This window comes from Panthera uncia, chromosome F1, assembly GCF_023721935.1.
Source record: "Panthera uncia isolate 11264 chromosome F1, Puncia_PCG_1.0, whole genome shotgun sequence".
Lineage (NCBI taxonomy): Eukaryota > Metazoa > Chordata > Mammalia > Carnivora > Felidae > Panthera > Panthera uncia.
The window spans coordinates 67,472,881-67,489,988 of record NC_064813.1 but is presented as its reverse complement, the minus strand read 5'-3'; the positions used below and the strand labels follow the sequence as shown (position 1 = coordinate 67,489,988).

Sequence of the window (17,108 nt, the reverse complement as noted above, 5' to 3'; positions counted from 1 at the left end):
TGGGGTCATAACTGTCTGAGGTCTTAACTGTCTCCCCAGGTGAGCACACATACCCTCTCCTCCTGGCAGAGGACCGGCGCCTTGGCAAAGAAGAGCCTGTCCTTCAGAGAGAACCAGCTCTCCAAGCTCTGGGGCCTGGTACCCAGCCTCGACCCAAATCCATTCACTTCTGCCGCAGCCACTGCAGCCCCACATGCCCTGTGCCACCAAGGACTCTGCCACTCACCCAACCACCCTTGCCCGTGGACTGAGGTAGGGCAGGCATCCAGTCAAGACAGCATCTTTCACTTTTTCCATTTTTTTTATTAATCACATGTTACAAAACAACCATCATTCTTTAAATGCCCAAGCACCCAGCTGGTCCTCTCCCAAAATCACCCCCTCCTCAGCCTCCCCTCTCCAGCCTGCTCTCTCTCTTCCCCTGCCCTAGCCCAGGGACAGAGTGCTGGAAAGAGGCTGGGGCAGAGCTGGAAGAAGGAAGGTGTAGCACTGGACAGAAGTTATCATTTGGGTTGGGGAAGACATAAGGAAGGCTAGGTTCTCAGAGACTCTTTTTAGTACCAAATATCCGGCCCCATTCCCCGCCCTCTTCTTCAAATCATATCCAGTAGCCCAGTTCCTCTTTGACCTTCCCCGCAACCAAATTGCTTGGCCCTTAGCCCATCCTTATCCCTCCAGCATCTCGCCACATCCATCCCTGGGCCCAACCCATCCCGAGCCTCCCTCTGGTGGGGACTCATGGAGTTCCATGGAGCTCCCAAGGATGAAGTACACAGAGACCCCTGGGAAGGCTCAGTAAGGACTTGAACCTTGCAGAGGCGAGGCAGGTGCAGACTGGGGAATAGCGTGGTGGTGGTGGTGGTGGTGGAGAGGCGTTTCTAGGCCCACGGTCTCTAAGGTCCCCTTTCCCCAACATCCCCCCGAGAATTCCAGAAGAAGGTTTTCAACTCCCCCGGACAGGGCTCTCCAGCTTCACGCTCCTGGCTGCTTCTCCAATCAGCTCCCAGAAACTCCCAAACTCCAGTTTGGAGTCGTTACAGCTGCCCAAGTTGGCGATTTTCTCTTCGAGGCCGCAATTGCTCTGAGGGGAGGGAAGACACCACAGCTCAGGGAGGCAGCACCCTTTGATCCTCCTGCCGCACCCCTGCCCAGGGGCAGGAGGCGGGCCCTGTGCCTACCTGGCACTGGCAGTTGGGAAGGGCTGGGGTTGCTAGTGCCAGGGGCCGTGTGGGTGGGGCCTTGGAGACCCGGAGGGGAAGTCAGGGCGCTGCCTGGGGCCGGGCCGCTCCCTCAGCTCCCTCAGTACCGGCATGAGGTGGGGCAGCTGCTGGCTGACCAGGTCCCGTAGCTCGGCGGGGGTCAGCGTCTCCTTGCCACCCTCCACAGAGTACTGGTGGAAGTTCTTGATGAGGGTCTCAATGGCCCTCTCCACGTCACTGAATTCCTGGGCATCCTGAGGGCAGGGGACATCACCCATGTCAGGGAGGCTCCGTCCACCCTAGGACACCCTACCGCCCCAAGGCTCTCAAGGCCAATAGGGCAGAAGAAAGCTGGGAGGCACAGAGGCTCCCACCCACTCCAGAGCCCGGCATCCAACCCCCTGCCCCCCACTGGCCCCTGCCCTGCCTGAGCCACAAGTTGGGCAAGGCTTCCTCCCCGTCACCCCCTAGCCCCCACCCAGGGCAGGTCCCAGCATGCGGCAGACTCTCTCTTCCCAGGAGGGTTCCTTGTGTATCACCCCTGTGGGTATGAGAGAAGAGTCTGGGTCTCCCGAGCAAGGTCTAGAGTGCAGGGCAAGGCCAAGGCGAGGGGACACAGACCCTCAGGGTCGGGGAGTGGAGCATGGGAACAGAAAGTCCAGGCACGAATGGGCCCACCTCAGCATTGGCTGACCGACACTGCCCCATGGTGACCGGTGTGCTTGTCCCGGTGAGAGCGCTGTTGTCCCACAGCAGGCCTCAGAGGAGCCGCTGGCTCATGATCTGCCTGGAAGGAGGAAGACTGAGGGCAGGGGATGGCTCAGCATATCTTTCTCAACTGTCCCCTCTGGCTGTACCCTCAATATTCTGTTCCTTGCTCAGGGGGTCGGAGCCAACTCCACACAAGGCCTGGTTCCTGTGAAGGATCCAGGAGCTGAGATCACAGCCCCCAGACCCCCCTATTCAGAGGGAATCCCTTGGGCCTCACCTTAGATCAATCTTCCCAGTTCTTCCCACCATTCTCCTCTGCTACACACACACACACACACACACACATCATCATCATCATCATCATCATCATCATTGTCCAGGACCTGGCCCCCTGCCCTTCTCCTGGCAGGCCAGGGTAGAATAGGCTACTTGTGTCCTCTGGACAGGGGCAGCCCTTTGGGTGAAAAGGCCTATGTCTCCTTACCTGCTGGCAGCTGCTGGGACCGGACACTAGGAGTCAGCTCACCTGAGCTCAGCTCTTATACTTGGGGGCAGGGAGGGAAGGCAGAGGGCTGGGCCTCATCCCTAAGCCACCCCTGCTATTGCAGCAGCCTGGGCTGTGAGCCAGCCCTGTCGGCCCCACCCCCCATTGGCCAGAGCCCCGAGAGCCTGCCCACTCTGCCATTGGAGGGAACCCTTGAAGGCTGGGGCTGCGTGGCCTCTGGCCCCAGACCAGCAAGCAGAGCCAAGGCAAGAGAAAGGGAAGGGGAAGTTGGGGAAGGCAGAAGGGGGCCTTGGCAAGACTGTGGGGTCGAGCCTGGGAAGAAAGGCCTAGAGGAATTGCAGGGCAGGGAAGTGGAGGGACTTTGAGTCAACATCAGGAAAGAAGGAAAAGCAGAGACTGATCAAGGCAGGGCTTGTGGTCCGGAGACATGTGAGTTGAGGGAGGTCCCCAGAGACCTCTCTGTCCTTTGATGTCTCTCTCTCTCTCTCTCTCTCTCACACACACACACACACACACACACACACACTCACTCACATTCCTCCCACCAGGGCCAATTTGGGCAGTGACACCAAGTCTGCAGTCCCCATGGCCAACGGGTGAGGAAGGAGCCAGAGAAGGGCAGCCTGGCAGAGGGGCCACACTGAGTGTTGTCCTGGCCCCCTTGGGGCCCCCCTCAGCCAGTAGGCACAGCATGTGTGAGCCAGCATGTGTGAGGCCCAGGTGAATGACCTGGCTGTTGACGACCTCTCCAAACTGGTTGGGCTGCCTACTCCTCCCTCCCCCAGAACCCCATGCCTTCCTGAACCCAACTCCCCCAATCCAGTGCGGGGGATGACATCCCAGGAAGCCTCGGCACACCCCAAGGGACCTCCTCACCTGACGGGGAGATGACGGGGAGAGGGAAGGGAGAGCAGCAGCAGGGGAGTTAGTGTGGGCCGAGGCAAGGATGAGGCGGGACCCAGAGCTGAAGTGTGTCTCCCAGTGCCCCTCCCTGGGTCTCCTCCTAGGCCTCCCCTGTACTTCTGGCCTCAGTCGAGTGCATCTAAAAGTGTCTCTCGGGGCGCCTGGGTGGCGCAGTCGGTTAAGCGTCCGACTTCAGCCAGGTCACGATCTCGCAGTCCGTGAGTTCGAGCCCCGCATCAGGCTCTGGGCTGACGGCTCGGAGCCTGGAGCCTGTTTCCGATTCTGTGTCTCCCTCTCTCTCTGCCCCTCCCCTGTTCATGCTCTGTCTCTCTCTGTCCCAAAAATAAAAAAAATAAAAAAATAAAAAAAATAAAAAATAAAAAAATAAAAAATAAAAGTGTCTCTCCATGAAAGAGCCCTCCCTAGGGTACCCCACTCTGTGTTCCTCTGAGAGCTCTCAGTCTGGGGACCTCTCTGAGGGTCTCTCAATCTGAGGGCTTCTCCAGGAGTGCCTCAACCAGGGGTCCCTCTGAAGAGTTTCTCGTCAAGAGTCTCTCCTAGGGTCTCTGGTTTGGGGGAAGCCCCCTGTGAGGCCCACTCTGGAATGTCTCAGCCAAATGGCCCCTCAGTGCCAGCCTAGGGGTCCTTCTGAGGTCTCTCAGTCTGAGGGCACTTAGATGGAAGGTCTCAACCTGGGAACCTTCCTTGGTGTGCGGTGGGGAGGTTGTCTCAGCCTGAAGGTTCCTCAGGAGGAATGGCTGTCCCAGAGGGACACCAGGCAGCGGCAGTGACAGCTGCGGGGCGGCGGTGCCTGCTGGGCTGCCCCACCCCTGCCCCCTCTGGTGGCGGGCAGTGCAAACCACAAGCCCCTCGAGCCAGGAAGGGTGGGGAGAGGGGCGCCCATCCCACAGTCTTCGTACCAGAACCTTGTGTCCATTCTTGTGCTTCACCCCTGCTATGGAGGGAGGGAGGAGAAGAGGGCCCAGGGGTCCCACACCACCCATCCGGAGAGGATCCCAGTTCATCACAGAGGCTCTGGAATTTCAACCCAGTTCCACCTCTTCTTGTCTGCGAACTTCTCTAAAATCTGTTTCCTCATCTTCAATACAGACCTTAAAAACAGTACCTTTCCTCAAAGGGCTGTGAGAATCAACTCACAAAGATACCGCAGGAAAAGTGTTTAGTACTGTGCCTGGCACACGGCAAGTCCTCAACACAAGTTCACTGCTACCATTATCGTCCAATGACACAAACCCCGGGTAAAAGAAAAGTGTGAACTGAGACCATGCCCCTGGGCCCCAGGAGGCACCTGGTGGAGTAAGAGTCACTTCGCCTGCCCCAGATGTCTGTTCTCTTCCTGTCATATACCCATTCATCAACCATTTGTTTATTTTATTTATTTATTTATTTATTTTGAGAGAGAGAGAGAGAGAGAGAGAGAGAGAGAGAGAGAACCCCAAGCAGACCACACTGTCAGCACAGACCCTGATGCAGGGCTCAAATACGCAAACCACGGGATCATGACCTGAGCCGAAGTCAAGAGTCAGACGCTCGACTGACAGAGCCACCCAGGAGCCCCTCCTCAACCGTTAATTTATTGAGCACCTCCCCGGTACAAGACCTGGTGCTCGATGCTGCAGAATGAGATTCAGAGATGAGTAACATCCCTGGTCTACAAAGAGCTCAAAATTTTTGGACCCACTCTCAGACCACCTCCTCTCAAGAGAAGAAAGCAGGGTAGGGTGGGAACAAGAAACATTTGTGTTTCAAGGAGGAAGCTATACTGGGGGGAGTGGGGTTTTGCCTGGCCAGCCTGGCCCTATCCTGGCCGGGGGCTTCACTTCTTCCGGATCTCCAGGGCCTTCTCCTTCCGGGTCTCCTTGGCCAGCTCCCCTATCAGTCTCCAGTACTCATGGAACTTGAGCTCGGAGTCCTGATTCACATCCAAGCTCTCCATCTTCTCATCTAAGGAGTCCACATCCTGAGGAGACGTCAACAGGAAACGTGGGGTTAGAAAAGAGAGTTCCTGAGATAGGGAGAGAGGAAAGAACGGCTAATGTCCATTCTCTTCATCTAGGACCTGCCCCAGGCGTCAGGACGAGGCTGCAGCCCCGGAACGGTGCCGCCAGGGTGTCTGGCAGTCACTAACCTCTCCAAACCGGTTAGGCTCCAAGGGCAGCAGCAGAGGGAGGTAAAGGACCTGACTTGTAGTGTTTGCCAGCATGCAAATACTCCCACCGTGGCCGATTATGAACCACAACCATGAAGTCACCGAACACAGAGCTGGGAAGAGGTGCACACAATGAACTGTTGCCTACAGGTAAGATGGGCTCCGGCACACCACGGCACTTGGGATTTGCTCAAGGATGCTCAGGGAACCCATGCAGGCCATCCTCAGAGCCTTCTCAGGCCACCTTCTTCCTTCACAGAAAGCTAGGGAAATTCACAGTCCTAAGCCACTCATTTGTATAACGCTAACGTAGTCTCATTCTTTCCAGGTTGGTCATTAGCCTGGTGGATCAGGCGAATGGCAAAGACATGGGGTATCTGGTTTTCTGCAGGGTCTTTGACAAAGCCTCTCATGACAGGCCTGTGACATCAAAGGATACTGTAAACTGAGCCCATGATCAAAGGGTCTGTTGCTAGATGAATGATCACAACCAAAACATAAGCCGTTGAACAATGGATCAATGTCAAACTGGAGAAGGGCACCACGGGCAGAGCCCAATACTCAGTATTTTAATCAATGTGTGAATGAAGGCAGAGAAGTCTTACCAAATCTACAGAAGGCACGAAGCTAAAGCTCATTCATAGAAAAGCTAAGAAAGACCTTTTAAAAAGCCATATTCATGCTTAATCGTAAAATACTTACAAGCATTACCAGTGGAAGGCAAGATGCCCAGTGTCACATTATATTGGGAGGGGAAAAAACATACAATTAATCAAGAGAAAGAAATGAAAGGTATAAGTACTAGGAAAGAAAAGGAAAATTCACCTCTTGTTATATTAGCAATTATATAATTGCTAATTATAAAAGGAAAAACCAAAAGACTGATAACAGCTAGCATTTCAACAGTTGTAAGCACTTAATAGTGCCGACTGTTCCAAGCCTTATGCTAAACATTTTACATGCCTTATTCCATTTATTTATTTATTTTTTTTAAATATGGAATGCTTCACAAATTTGCGTATTATCCTTGCACAGGGGCCATGCTAATCTTCTCTGTATTGTTCCAATTTTAGTAGATGTTGTGCCGAAGCAAGCACAATGCCTTACTCCATTTAATCTTCATGATCTGCTAAAATGAAAGGGACCTTGTCCATCTTGTTCACCATTGTAACCCAAAGCCTACGACAGCATCAGGACAGGACATAATAGGTGCTCAATAAATACTGACCGAATAAATGCAAGACCAATGCAATGAGGAAGGTATTATTATGAGTCCATTTCACAGACAAGAAATTAAGGCTCATGGGGCATCTGACTGGCTCAGTCAGTTAAGTGTCGACTTCGGCTCGGGTCATGATCTCACAGTTTGTGGGTTCGAGCCCTATGTCTGGCTCCGTGCTAACAGTTCAGAGCCAGGAGCCTGCTCTTGATTCTGTGTTTCCCTCTCTCTCTCTCTGCCCCTCCCCTGCTGATGCTCTGTCTGTCTCTCTCTCTCAAAAATAAATAAACATTAAAATAAAATTTTTAATTAAGAAAAATAAATTAAGGCTCAGAAAGATTAAATAACCAAGGATGACAAGCTAGAATCTGCATTTGAACCTAGATTGTCTGACTTAAAGCTTATGCTCTTATTCACTACTCTCTATTTCTTTCCCCTTTTTAAAAAACTATTAGAGGGGTGCCTGGGTGGATCAGTCGGTTGAATGTCTGACTTCAGCTCAGGTCATGATCTTGCGGTTTATGAGTTCGAGCCCCGCGTCGGGCTCTCTGCTGTCAGCACAAACCCCGCTTTGGATCCTCTGTCTCCCTCCCCCTTTGCACCTCCCCTGTTTGTACTCTATCTCTCTCTAAAAACTAAATAAACATAAAATTTAGAAAAAGAAAATCTCTTTAATGAAAGAAATAAACAAGCGGTTCACAGAATAAGGATTATGCATATCTGTCAAAAATATTCTTTAATATTCCATCTCACTCAGAATTTTAAAAGTATAAATCAGAACGAGATATCATTTTCACAGATTAGCAAAAATTAAAAGTCTGATAAGACCCAATTTAGGCAAGGACGTGAGTAAACAGGCATTCGCATGCACTGGTGGCCTTGAAGCCTGATGACAACCTTGCTGGGAGGCAAACTAGAAATAACTATAAAAAAGAAAAACAAACATGCCTTTTGACCTAATATTTCTACTGGCGGACATTTACCCTATAGATATTTTCCCTCAAGTACGTAAAGATATATAAACAAGGATGTTTGCAAAAGAGAAAAAATGGACACAAGAAATGTCCATCAACAGAAAATTCGCCACATAAATTTGTGTTAGTCTACATACCATTACGTACAGTGCATCATTTTCTTCAAATGGGAAATATCCTTTATGCACTGTTACATTTTAAAAAGGCATTTGTAGAACAGTAGGTAAGATGTTATTTATTCATTTACTCACTCAACAAAAATTCTTACTTTTTTACAATTTCACTCACTCGATATTTTGCCGAGCACCTACCAGAAGTCAGACACTGCTCTAAGTGCTGGAGATAAAACAGTGAGCAGATTCCTTTCCTTCATGGGACGCACACCCTTGGTAAATGTAAGTATGTGGTGGAAGTCAGGTTGTGATAGGTGTGTTCTGGAAGAAAATAAAAGAGGGTAAAGGAATAAAGCACAAGGGAGGTGGTCTTTGCCCCCAGAAGTGAGGGGAGGCCATGATGGGGATTTGCCATTTGAGCAGAAATCTGGGTTCAGCGAAGAATAAGCCTGGCAAATGCCTGAGGAATGAGCATTTGGGGCCAGGAGAGCCCAGAGTATAAATAACCTTTGCTGCTTTTGATTTTTGCAGAGATGGAAGGCATAGCTGGAGGGGGTTACAGAGTCAAGAAAGGGTGTTTTTTCTTTTTTTAAGATGGGAGATATTACAATATATTGGAAAACTGATCAGAACAATCTGGTAGAGAGGGAGAATTGATGATGCGAGAGAGAGGAGGAACCGAAAAAGTAGAGATTTTAGCTGGTGAGGAGGAATGGAGTCCAGCAGCATAGGAGGGCTTGGCCTCAGGGGCAGAGACAGATGCTTCAGGGAGCAGGAAGGAAGGCAGGGTACATGCTGACCTTTGGTAGACTTGGGAGGCAGTACATAGAAGTTTCCTGATGGCTGTTATTTGTCTGAGAACATTTCTCAGTGAGAGGGAGACTGTGGAAAGAGGGACTGGAGTTTGAGGAGGGAGGAAAAGTTGTGAAATTACCATCTGAAAGAGCTGCTCAATGAACCAACTGGGGAAATGTAGCAGAATTGGCAGGCTGTGCCAAGGGTTCCCTTGGAGTTTGCGGTCACAGATTTAAAGACAGACAAGTCAACATTGTGTGTCAACTATGCTTCAATTTAAAAAATAATATTAATAGGGGCACCTGGGTGGCTCAATCGGTTGAGCATCTGATTTGGGCTCAGGTCACAATCTCGCTGTTGGAGAGTTCAAGCCCCACGCCAGGCTCTATGCTGACAGCTTGGAGCCTGGAGCCTGGAGCCTGCTTCTGATTCTGTGTCTCGCTCTCTCTCTGCCCCTGACCCGCTCATGCTCTGTCTCTGTCTCTCTCAAAAATAAACATTAAAATTCTTTTTAATTTTTTAAATAATATTAGTGAAAATGATAGAGTCTGACAAGTAGCATGGCAACATCTTCTTATCCAGCCAGATTCAGCTACACAAAAGTGCAGACACAGAATGGTAGGCAGACTGGTGGATTGATTGATTTTTTTTTTTTCTTTCCTCTGAGAGTGGAAATTTTGCTTTATTTTGGATCTGAGAAATGGTAGATTTGACCATCAAGCTAATGAACATGAAATACTGGACTTAACCTGGGTTGAGATTCTGCCAAAAACCAGGACAGAGAGGAACAGAATCAAGGGTGGGCCGTGACCGGGGGACTGGTTTCCATGCTAAGCCTTACAGCCCAGCTGAGTGAGGAGGGACTGCGGACATGAGGGACATGTGGAAGGACAGGTGACATGGCCCGAAGACTGAAGGTCCTGGTGGAGTCCAGGAAGGGCTGGAGTGGAGGAACAGAACTGGAACAGCAGGAGGTGATGCTCTGAGAAAGGAGACCGAGATTTGGGAGGTGGGGCATTATTCTGGTAATGACAAGATCTGAAGCAACAACAGAGAGGGCTGCTCAGAAGCAGGACGGAGTCTTTGGAAGCAAGGAGTTGAAGTCCCTGAAAGGCCCAGGTGTTGCATGAATGGTCTGTGTGCACACTGCAAAAGCAGCGATGGGAAGAAAAACATCAAGGCAGGAGCTGCAGAGTTATAAGGGATTCAGGAAGGAGCGGGGCAGGTGGCACAGGAGCTTCCCAGAAGCTGCACGTCTTAGGAAGAGGAAGAAACTGAGATCTGGAAGCGGTCACCAAAAGCAAAGAGGTCACTTCCTGCATTTCCAGGCCCAAGGGGAGTTGGGTTTGGAGGAAAAACCAGTCAGTATTTGACACGGCTCTGGGGAACACTGCACCTTGAGTGGTGTCTCATTTCCTGAGAGAAGAGAAAGGGAAGGAGCCCAGAAGTCTAAGAATGTAGGGGATTTTGCAGATGATGGACTGAGTCTCTAAAACTTGCTTGTGATTTTGCTTTTTTATCCATATTCACCCCCTCCTACGTGCCTGTGAATTCTCAGCAGGGATGAAACAGAAACTGTTAACAGACTGGGATGATGAGGCAACTCAGAGTGGATGAAATTTAAATCCCTACTCTGTCCAGTGAGTAGGAGAGAAGGAATGACCTTACCAGGCACATTATTGAGGGGATTCCCAGAGGGGGTGAGAAGCAATCATGGATTACTTACAGGTCTCTCCTACTCTGAGATCTATCTCTGCATGAATTTGACTGTGTTTTTATTGTTCACAAACCCCTTTCTACATACAGCTGAGTCTCAATTTCCAAATACGTGAAGTGAGGAATTTGGACTGTTTTGTCTTGGCCTCCTTCCAGCTCTGATGGTCTGTAACTCTCCTGGAAGCCACCTCTGGGTCCACCCCTGTGTTGGGGAAATGAGACCAGAAAGGCACAGAGCATACTCGAGAACCCAACAGCATTGTCTGATGGGAACACAAAGCCCAATGACACACTTGCACTCACACTGACACAGTGTTACCTAGTTACACACACACACACACACACGCACACACACACACACCCCAGAATCCTTTACACATGTGGTCACCCACACCCTTGTCCACCAAATACCTGGGGTCACACGATCAGGCCCAGAATATCACCCTGCCTCATATACCCGGCGCCTGGCAGCCACTGTCCCCCAAAGTCTCAGGCCCAGAGACCCCCACCTACCTTGAGCAAGTGAGGCAGCTGCTGAGTGACCAGTTCCTTAAACTCATTGATGCTGAGGCTGCCCTTGCGGCCCTCCTGCCCTGCAAAGGTGAAGAAGGTGGTGACCACTGTCTCGATGGCCGCCTCCAGCTCAGTCAGCGGCTCAGCTGCCATCGGGACCCTGGAGGACAGGGAAGAGAGAAAGGGAGAGTCAGACTAGGCCAGCCTGTCCCAGCCCACAGGGAACCTTCCCGGGCAGGTGGGAGGGGACAGGGATGGGGCCTGGGGCAGGGGACCAGGAAACAGCTCAGTGCAGGCAGAGGAAGAGGTGTGTGCTTCCAGAAACCCCATCCTCTCCAGGTCTGAGCTGGGTGGTCCTTTCCAAGTGTCTGTGTCCCAGAGCCCCCTCCGTGCTGGTCTCAAAGTCTCCAGACTCCTCTGAGAGGAGGCACTTTGGTCCCTAGGGCCCTGTCTCGGAGGTTCAGCCGGCCCCCAGGGGTCATGAGGCCGCCTGTCTCCAAAGCTTGTTTGTGCAGGGACCCGGCCCGCCCACATGCCCCGGGCTGTGTCGTGGGCGGGGTGGCCGGGGTCAGGCCTGCGGTCGGGCCGCGGGGACCCCGCCGGGCAGGGGCAGGCGGCGCAGGGCCGAGCCCGCCGCTCCCCCTAGCGAGGACGGCGGCCGGGCGCCCCCAAACCCTCCCGCACCCCGGTCCGAGCTGGCTCGGGGAGGGGCCCGCGAGCCCCACGACAGAGAGGCGCCCGACCCCCCAGGGTGGGGACCCGGGACTCACCGCGGCGGGGGGAGGCGGCAGCGCCCCAGCCCAGCCCGGAGGTGTCCGCTTCTGCCCGGATCCCGGAGGGAGGAGACCGCCCAGGCCCGCCTCCCGCCGCCGCCCCCACCCCCACCCCCTGAACTCGGGCGGGGTCCCGGGGTCCCCCAGCCCACCCGGCCCACGCGCGCGCCCCGGGACCCCTGCCGTCCCACCACCCCCCCACCACCACCACCACGTCCACTCTGGAGCTGAGAGACCCCACAGAGAGCCCCTCCGGAGGGGAGGATCCTGAACAGGACCCTGCAGCCCCAGACCCCCAAGAGGCTCCCACGGAGGCGGGGCGGGGTGGGGCGGGGGTCGGGCGGAGACCTCCGTGCAGGAGGCCCCGGACTGAAATCTGTCAGCGGGGAGTCAGACTAAAAGTCCCAGGATTAAATGATTCACGCAGGGTTAGGGCCCCTCGCTGAGACCCCCTCGGCGGGATCCTCCCCTGTGCTGCCCGTGCTGCACGCAATGGTGGTGAGAGGCCTCTCCGTGACCCTCCCAGGACCTTTCCCACCTCCCTGGGGCCCAGGAGCCGGGGGAGGCGCCCGCGGCTGGAAAAAAGGACACAGGGCGGCCTGTTCCAGCCCTGGAGACAGAGGGCGCCTCTGTCCACTCCTGGCCCCTCGCCCCAGCGGGGTGTCTGTCTGTGAAGGGGTGGAGCTGGCGGGGAGGGGGGCCTCGGGGGAGGGACCGAACACAGGTCTCCCCACACAGCTCTGGTAGCCACATTTGCAGACTGGTCTGTCTGTCCAGAACCTGCTCCCACCTCAGGTCAAGGCTGACAGTGAGTATCTGCTCCCTCTGCACTGGGTCCCTGCTGTGGCCAGCTTGGGGGGAAAAGGGGACTTCAGCAGAGGTCCTGAACAGCAACAGTATTGGGGCAACAGCATTGTAGGGGCAACAGCATTGGGGTGCACTGAGGGTGTGGGAGGGGCTCCTGGACAGCAGTTTGGGATTTGGGGGAGACAGGGTTTGGACAGTAGCACAGGGAAGCCAGTCAAGTTCAGAGGGAGGTCTGTGGTGGTCCTCAGGGAAGGAGGAAGCTTCCAGGAGATCAAGTTCTCCTACTAGCGCCCTCAGAGTTTCCCTGGATCTCCCAGGACCTGCGGAGGGGACCCAGCTCCCACTTTGCTTCCAGGAGGCTCAGAAAGCAAATGGGACTGCTGTTTCTGCCCCCACCCCCACCGGCACCCAGCCTTGCCAAGAGCCCGGGTCCCAGAGAAGCCGCGGGGTAGGAGAGCATGGGCCGTGACGTATCAGGAGGAGAGGGCATTAGGGTACTCTACCCATTCCCAACTCTCCTTTCACATGACCCCCTCTGTCTCCTCCTCCTTCCTTGGCCCAGACTTCCAGACTCCTCTTTCCTTCAAGTCTTTCCCTTTGTCTTCCCGTCTGCCCACTCCCTGCCAAAGTCCTCTCCAAATGGCCCCTGCATAACATCCCAGGCTCCTCAAGGGCTCCAGGCAACCTCTAAGTGCCCCTCCTGGATGCGCCAATAACTGAGCCACGAACAGCCCTCCCACACAGTCGCCCCTTATCCCCTCCATCAGCCCCAGCTTGGGTTCCATCTCCCCCATGTCTCTGTGACAACTGCTTCTCATGCCCAGAGTTCAGGTGACACTCACAAGGTCCCCATTGTAAAGCTGGAATGTCATTCGATCAGGGCCCATTGTTTAGCCCCTTAGGCCTGAGGAAGGACAAGGACACCTGATCTGAGACACCTGAGCTGCCCCCTGAGGCTGTGGAGGGGCTGACCATCCTAAGGCCAAAAGAAAGAGGCCTCCTGGGTTGGCCCCCTCTCCTCAACAAACCCCTCCATTTTTTTCTTCCTTCTCTCCAGCCCCTTGAATTCAGAGGATACACTCAGCCGTTTACTCCCAGCCCCCAACACTTACCAGCCCTATTCTGCCAGCTGTCACTGTCCTCACCTCATCCAGGCTGGGCCTAGGGGTGGGAGTAAATAGGCAGGAGCAGGGATGAAGCCCCCGGAGGTCTCCTCCCCCCTCCCTGGGAGCCCTGGCTCTGGGGAAACGTGTCCACATTCCTTCTCCCTTCCCACCATCACCCGATGGGAGGCCTGATTCTGCAGAGAAGGAAGAGAAACCAAACTAGAGGTCATGGAGATGCACCCCAGGGAAGCTGAAGTGACATGTTCAGGAGAGAGCAGAGTCGAAGGACTGAAAGAGGTCCCAGTCTGCTGATAGGAAACTCAGAGGCAGTGAGATCCCCCCTCCCCATGAAGCCTTGGGCCAGCCACGCGGGCCACCACTCTCTCCCGTCAGGCTGACTGAGGGCACCAGACGGACTCCTCCTTGTTAGGGGTAGGCAGCAGTCAAGGCCGTAGAGGGGGGTGCAGCCCACCACCCTCAACAGCAGAGCTTCAGGCATAGCAGGGTAAAAATAGAGCCAGAGGCAGCTTGGCAGAGTCCTGTGACCATCCCTGCCTGCCTGCCCCACCCTTCTCAGTGTCTGCCCAGGCAGCCAGGAACCACCAGAGTCCACCGCAGGCCTCTAGAGCCAGCCACGGCTGCTCTGTCTTCGTGCCCCAAACACTGACTACCTCTGGCTGGGATATGGACTGAGGGACACAGAGAGCAAGTCTAGATTCAGGTCTGTTAGGTTGCCATGTCATAAAATCTCAGTGAAAGATAAACTGTGGTGTGGCTCTGAGCTCGTGGCTATTTCAGGTGTGGGACCAGGGCTAGGCTGAGGGCTCCCCTCACCCTGACTCCAGATAGCCTGAAGCATGGTCCCTAACTTCCTTCCGTGGTGGGGGTGGGTAGGTGAGCTGCACAATGGGCTCAGAGCTGGAGACGGCGATGGAGACTCTCATCAACGTGTTCCACGCCCACTCGGGCAAGGAGGGAGACAAGTACAAGCTGAGCAAGAAGGAGCTAAAAGAGCTGCTGCAGACCGAGCTCTCTGGCTTCCTGGACGTAAGCAGAGTGGGGTACAGGGTGGAGTGGCTGAGGGGTGGAGGGACACCTCCCTTCCATCTTCCCAACACAGCCCAATTGTCTCCTTCCTCTCCCAGACTTCTCTCCTGGGTTTTTCCAGGCTTCCCTACCCCTCCAGGCTCAAGGCAAAAATCCCCTAACTTATTAATCACCTGTTAAGTGCTAGGACCTATGCAGATGCATCAATAACAAGGCTCACAGTCTAGAAGGGAAACACTGACACATGAAAGTAAACTATGAACACCAGGAAGTGAAATGTTCAGGAGAGAGCAGAGTTGGAGGACCAAAAGAGGCCCCCGTCCGCTGACAGAAGGCAACGAGATCCCCGTCCCCGTGAAGTCTTGGGCCAACCATTCAGGAAGTACTCAGAGCTTTAACAGAATTGCCAGAAAGGATTATGGGAAATAGTAACCTGACTGAAGTGGGCTCCTCCAAAGAGGTGGTACTTGAGCCACAGATTTCCACTGGAATATTATCAGGGCGAATGTAGACATTTTAGGAGGTATCTGCATGAACAAAAGCATGGAAGCAAAAAGAATATGGAGCATGCTCAGTGGTTTTGACCTGAGTGAAGGGTGCAGAAGAGAAGGCTGCAAATGCTAACAGGGGCTTATATGGTAAAGAAGCCAGTAGAAAGTCAACCAGCTTTGAGATTTTATCAGGCCTGGGTTCCAATTCTGACTCTGGCAGCTTCTAGCTGTGTGACTTGGGAACATTCTTTAACCACCAAGTGTTAATTTGTTTCTTCTCTAGTAGGGGAATAATGAAACCTGCCTCATACTATTTGCGTTACAATTAGACAATGCTGGTAAAACTTGTTGCATCCTAGGCACCAAACCTGTGGTAACTGATGTTGTTATTACTCTGCCTCATTAAGAAGCTTATTCTGTAGCCAACAGGAGGCCACAAGTGTGTTTTGAAGGGTGACTCAGAAGAATCCCATAATGAGATGTAGTTCTCCCTCTTGTTCATCTCTGCCTCCCTCTTCCCAATCAACCACCCCTCTTGCCCCTGATTCAGTACTATTCCCCACTCTATATACCTACCTCTCCATCTCCCCCCTCCACAGGCCCAGAAGGATGCAGACGCTGTGGACAAGGTGATGAAAGAGCTAGACGAGAATGGAGATGGGGAGGTGGACTTCCAAGAGTATGTGGTGCTGGTGGCTGCCCTCACAGTGGCCTGTAACAACTTTTTCTGGGAGAACAGTTGAGCAGACAGCCCCAGGGGGCAGCGCCCTTCCCCTTCCTCCTGCTTCCCCCTTACCCCATTTTTCCCTTCCTACTCTCCTACCCTTGTCCACCCTCCACCGAGGGCGCAAGAGTAGTGGGCCCGGCCTGCAACTCATCTTTAATTAAAGGCTCTTCTCTCGCCAGCTGCCGTGTGTCTCCTTTGCAGTCTGGAAGTGAGTGAGAAAGTCAAGGTACCTCACTCCCAATTCACCTTATTTGGGAAGGGATCTTATTCGGAGAGAGGTCAAGGAAACATTACATCTTCCTAGCTGAGGATTGCTCAAGGCGTAGGAAGGCGGGCATTCAAGGTTCCAGCTGCAGATGTAGGAGACTTCAGCTTCTCAGCCAGAAAGCCAGAAGAATTTCCCTTCAATCTCCAAAGAATATCTACTGCGGACCTACCATATGCTAGGCATCCTGTAGGAACTGGGGACGTAGTAGTGAACAAAACAAACACGACCCTTACCCTCTCATAGGTAAAGTCCAGGATGCCAGGCCATTAAACACATGCACGTAAATGCTAGGAATGAAAACGAAAGCATCCTGAAGCACGTATATGGAGAAAGGTTGAAGATGTGTTCATTCGCTCGTTCTTAACACATTTATTTTTATTGGGGGGGGGGGGGCGCGAGCTGGGGAGAGGGGCAGAGAGAAGGAGAGAATCCCAAGCAGGCTCCACGCTCAGCCCAGAGCCGGAAGCCGGCTGGATCCCACAGCACTGGGATCATGACCTGAGCTGATATCAAGAGTGCCAACTCAACTGGCTGAGTTACCCAGGCGTCCCAAACGTGCGAGTATTTCTATTGCATCCCTGGGCATAAGAAAAATCCAACGCAGGTAGGTCTGCATCGAAATGCGGATGACTGACAGGTGGAGAGGGCGTGGGAGGGGGAGCTGGACGCAGACACCGCCGTGAGAACTAACGACGTTCCGGAAGAGACAAGAGCGCAGGGTACTGGTGCCTCCCCCCCACCCCCACCCCGCTCTCCCGGCTCGCGGCAGCCCCCCCCCCCCAACAGGGAGGGAGATGGCAAATCCCACTAAACAGTTTTACAGGGTCTGCCTCGGCCAGGGTTGGGGCGCCGCAAGGAAACACAACCACCTTCGCCCGCGAGGCCGAACCTCCGCCAGCGGACCAGAACACAACCGCGCGGCCGCGGTCGTAATGCCCTGACGATCCCCGACAGCAACCACTGGCCACGCCCCTCCGTGGGCGGAGCAGAGAGCACCTCGGCCACCGCTTGGCTAAGGACCTGTCTTCTCCCTAGGGCTCCGCCCCAATCCCCGCGCAGGCGTAGCGCAAA

At 53.7% G+C, this 17,108-nt stretch overlaps 4 protein-coding genes and 1 non-coding gene across 8 annotated transcripts in view; 1 reads left to right on the top strand and 4 right to left on the bottom strand.

Moving 5' to 3' along the window:
* The window catches only part of S100A6 (S100 calcium binding protein A6), a 79,341-nt gene extending 62,386 nt beyond the window's left edge, over positions 1–16,955 (bottom strand). Inside the window, exon 1 of the mRNA XM_049635014.1 lies at positions 16,952–16,955. The gene's annotated coding sequence lies outside the window, so the exon portion shown is untranslated. The remainder of the gene's footprint in view (positions 1–16,951) is intronic.
* Positions 271–2,491, bottom strand: S100A14 (S100 calcium binding protein A14). 3 transcript variants are annotated; one of them, XM_049635020.1, is made up of 4 exons: positions 2,395–2,491; positions 1,878–2,001; positions 1,307–1,453; positions 271–1,081 (listed from the first exon to the last, which is right to left on the bottom strand). In XM_049635020.1, the coding sequence occupies exons 2-4, from the start codon at positions 1,905–1,907 to the stop codon at positions 944–946; spliced, it is 315 nt and encodes a 104-aa protein (XP_049490977.1). In that variant the 5' UTR covers positions 1,908–2,001; positions 2,395–2,491; the 3' UTR covers positions 271–943. The 3 variants fall into 3 exon arrangements, with proteins under 3 accessions (XP_049490977.1, XP_049490976.1, XP_049490975.1); XM_049635019.1 differs by having other exon boundaries at positions 1,878–1,986; XM_049635018.1 differs by lacking the exon at positions 2,395–2,491 and having other exon boundaries at positions 1,878–2,370.
* On the bottom strand, positions 4,908–11,743 carry S100A13 (S100 calcium binding protein A13). 2 transcript variants are annotated; one of them, XM_049635026.1, is made up of 3 exons: positions 11,589–11,691; positions 10,819–10,978; positions 4,908–5,299 (listed from the first exon to the last, which is right to left on the bottom strand). In XM_049635026.1, exons 2-3 carry the CDS (start codon positions 10,969–10,971, stop codon positions 5,156–5,158), a joined length of 297 nt encoding a protein of 98 aa, XP_049490983.1. In that variant the 5' UTR covers positions 10,972–10,978; positions 11,589–11,691; the 3' UTR covers positions 4,908–5,155. The 2 variants fall into 2 exon arrangements, with proteins under 2 accessions (XP_049490983.1, XP_049490985.1); XM_049635028.1 differs by lacking the exon at positions 4,908–5,299 and adding an exon at positions 9,950–10,507 and having other exon boundaries at positions 11,589–11,743.
* On the bottom strand, positions 6,479–6,583 carry LOC125926080 (U6 spliceosomal RNA). Its single transcript, XR_007459003.1, has one exon. It is a non-coding gene; the product is annotated as a U6 spliceosomal RNA (small nuclear RNA).
* Positions 12,298–15,947, top strand: S100A1 (S100 calcium binding protein A1). The gene is made up of 3 exons (XM_049635031.1): positions 12,298–12,399; positions 14,399–14,551; positions 15,642–15,947. Exons 2-3 carry the CDS (start codon positions 14,411–14,413, stop codon positions 15,783–15,785), a joined length of 285 nt encoding a protein of 94 aa, XP_049490988.1. The 5' UTR covers positions 12,298–12,399; positions 14,399–14,410; the 3' UTR covers positions 15,786–15,947.
* Positions 16,956–17,108: the final 153 nt, after the last annotated feature.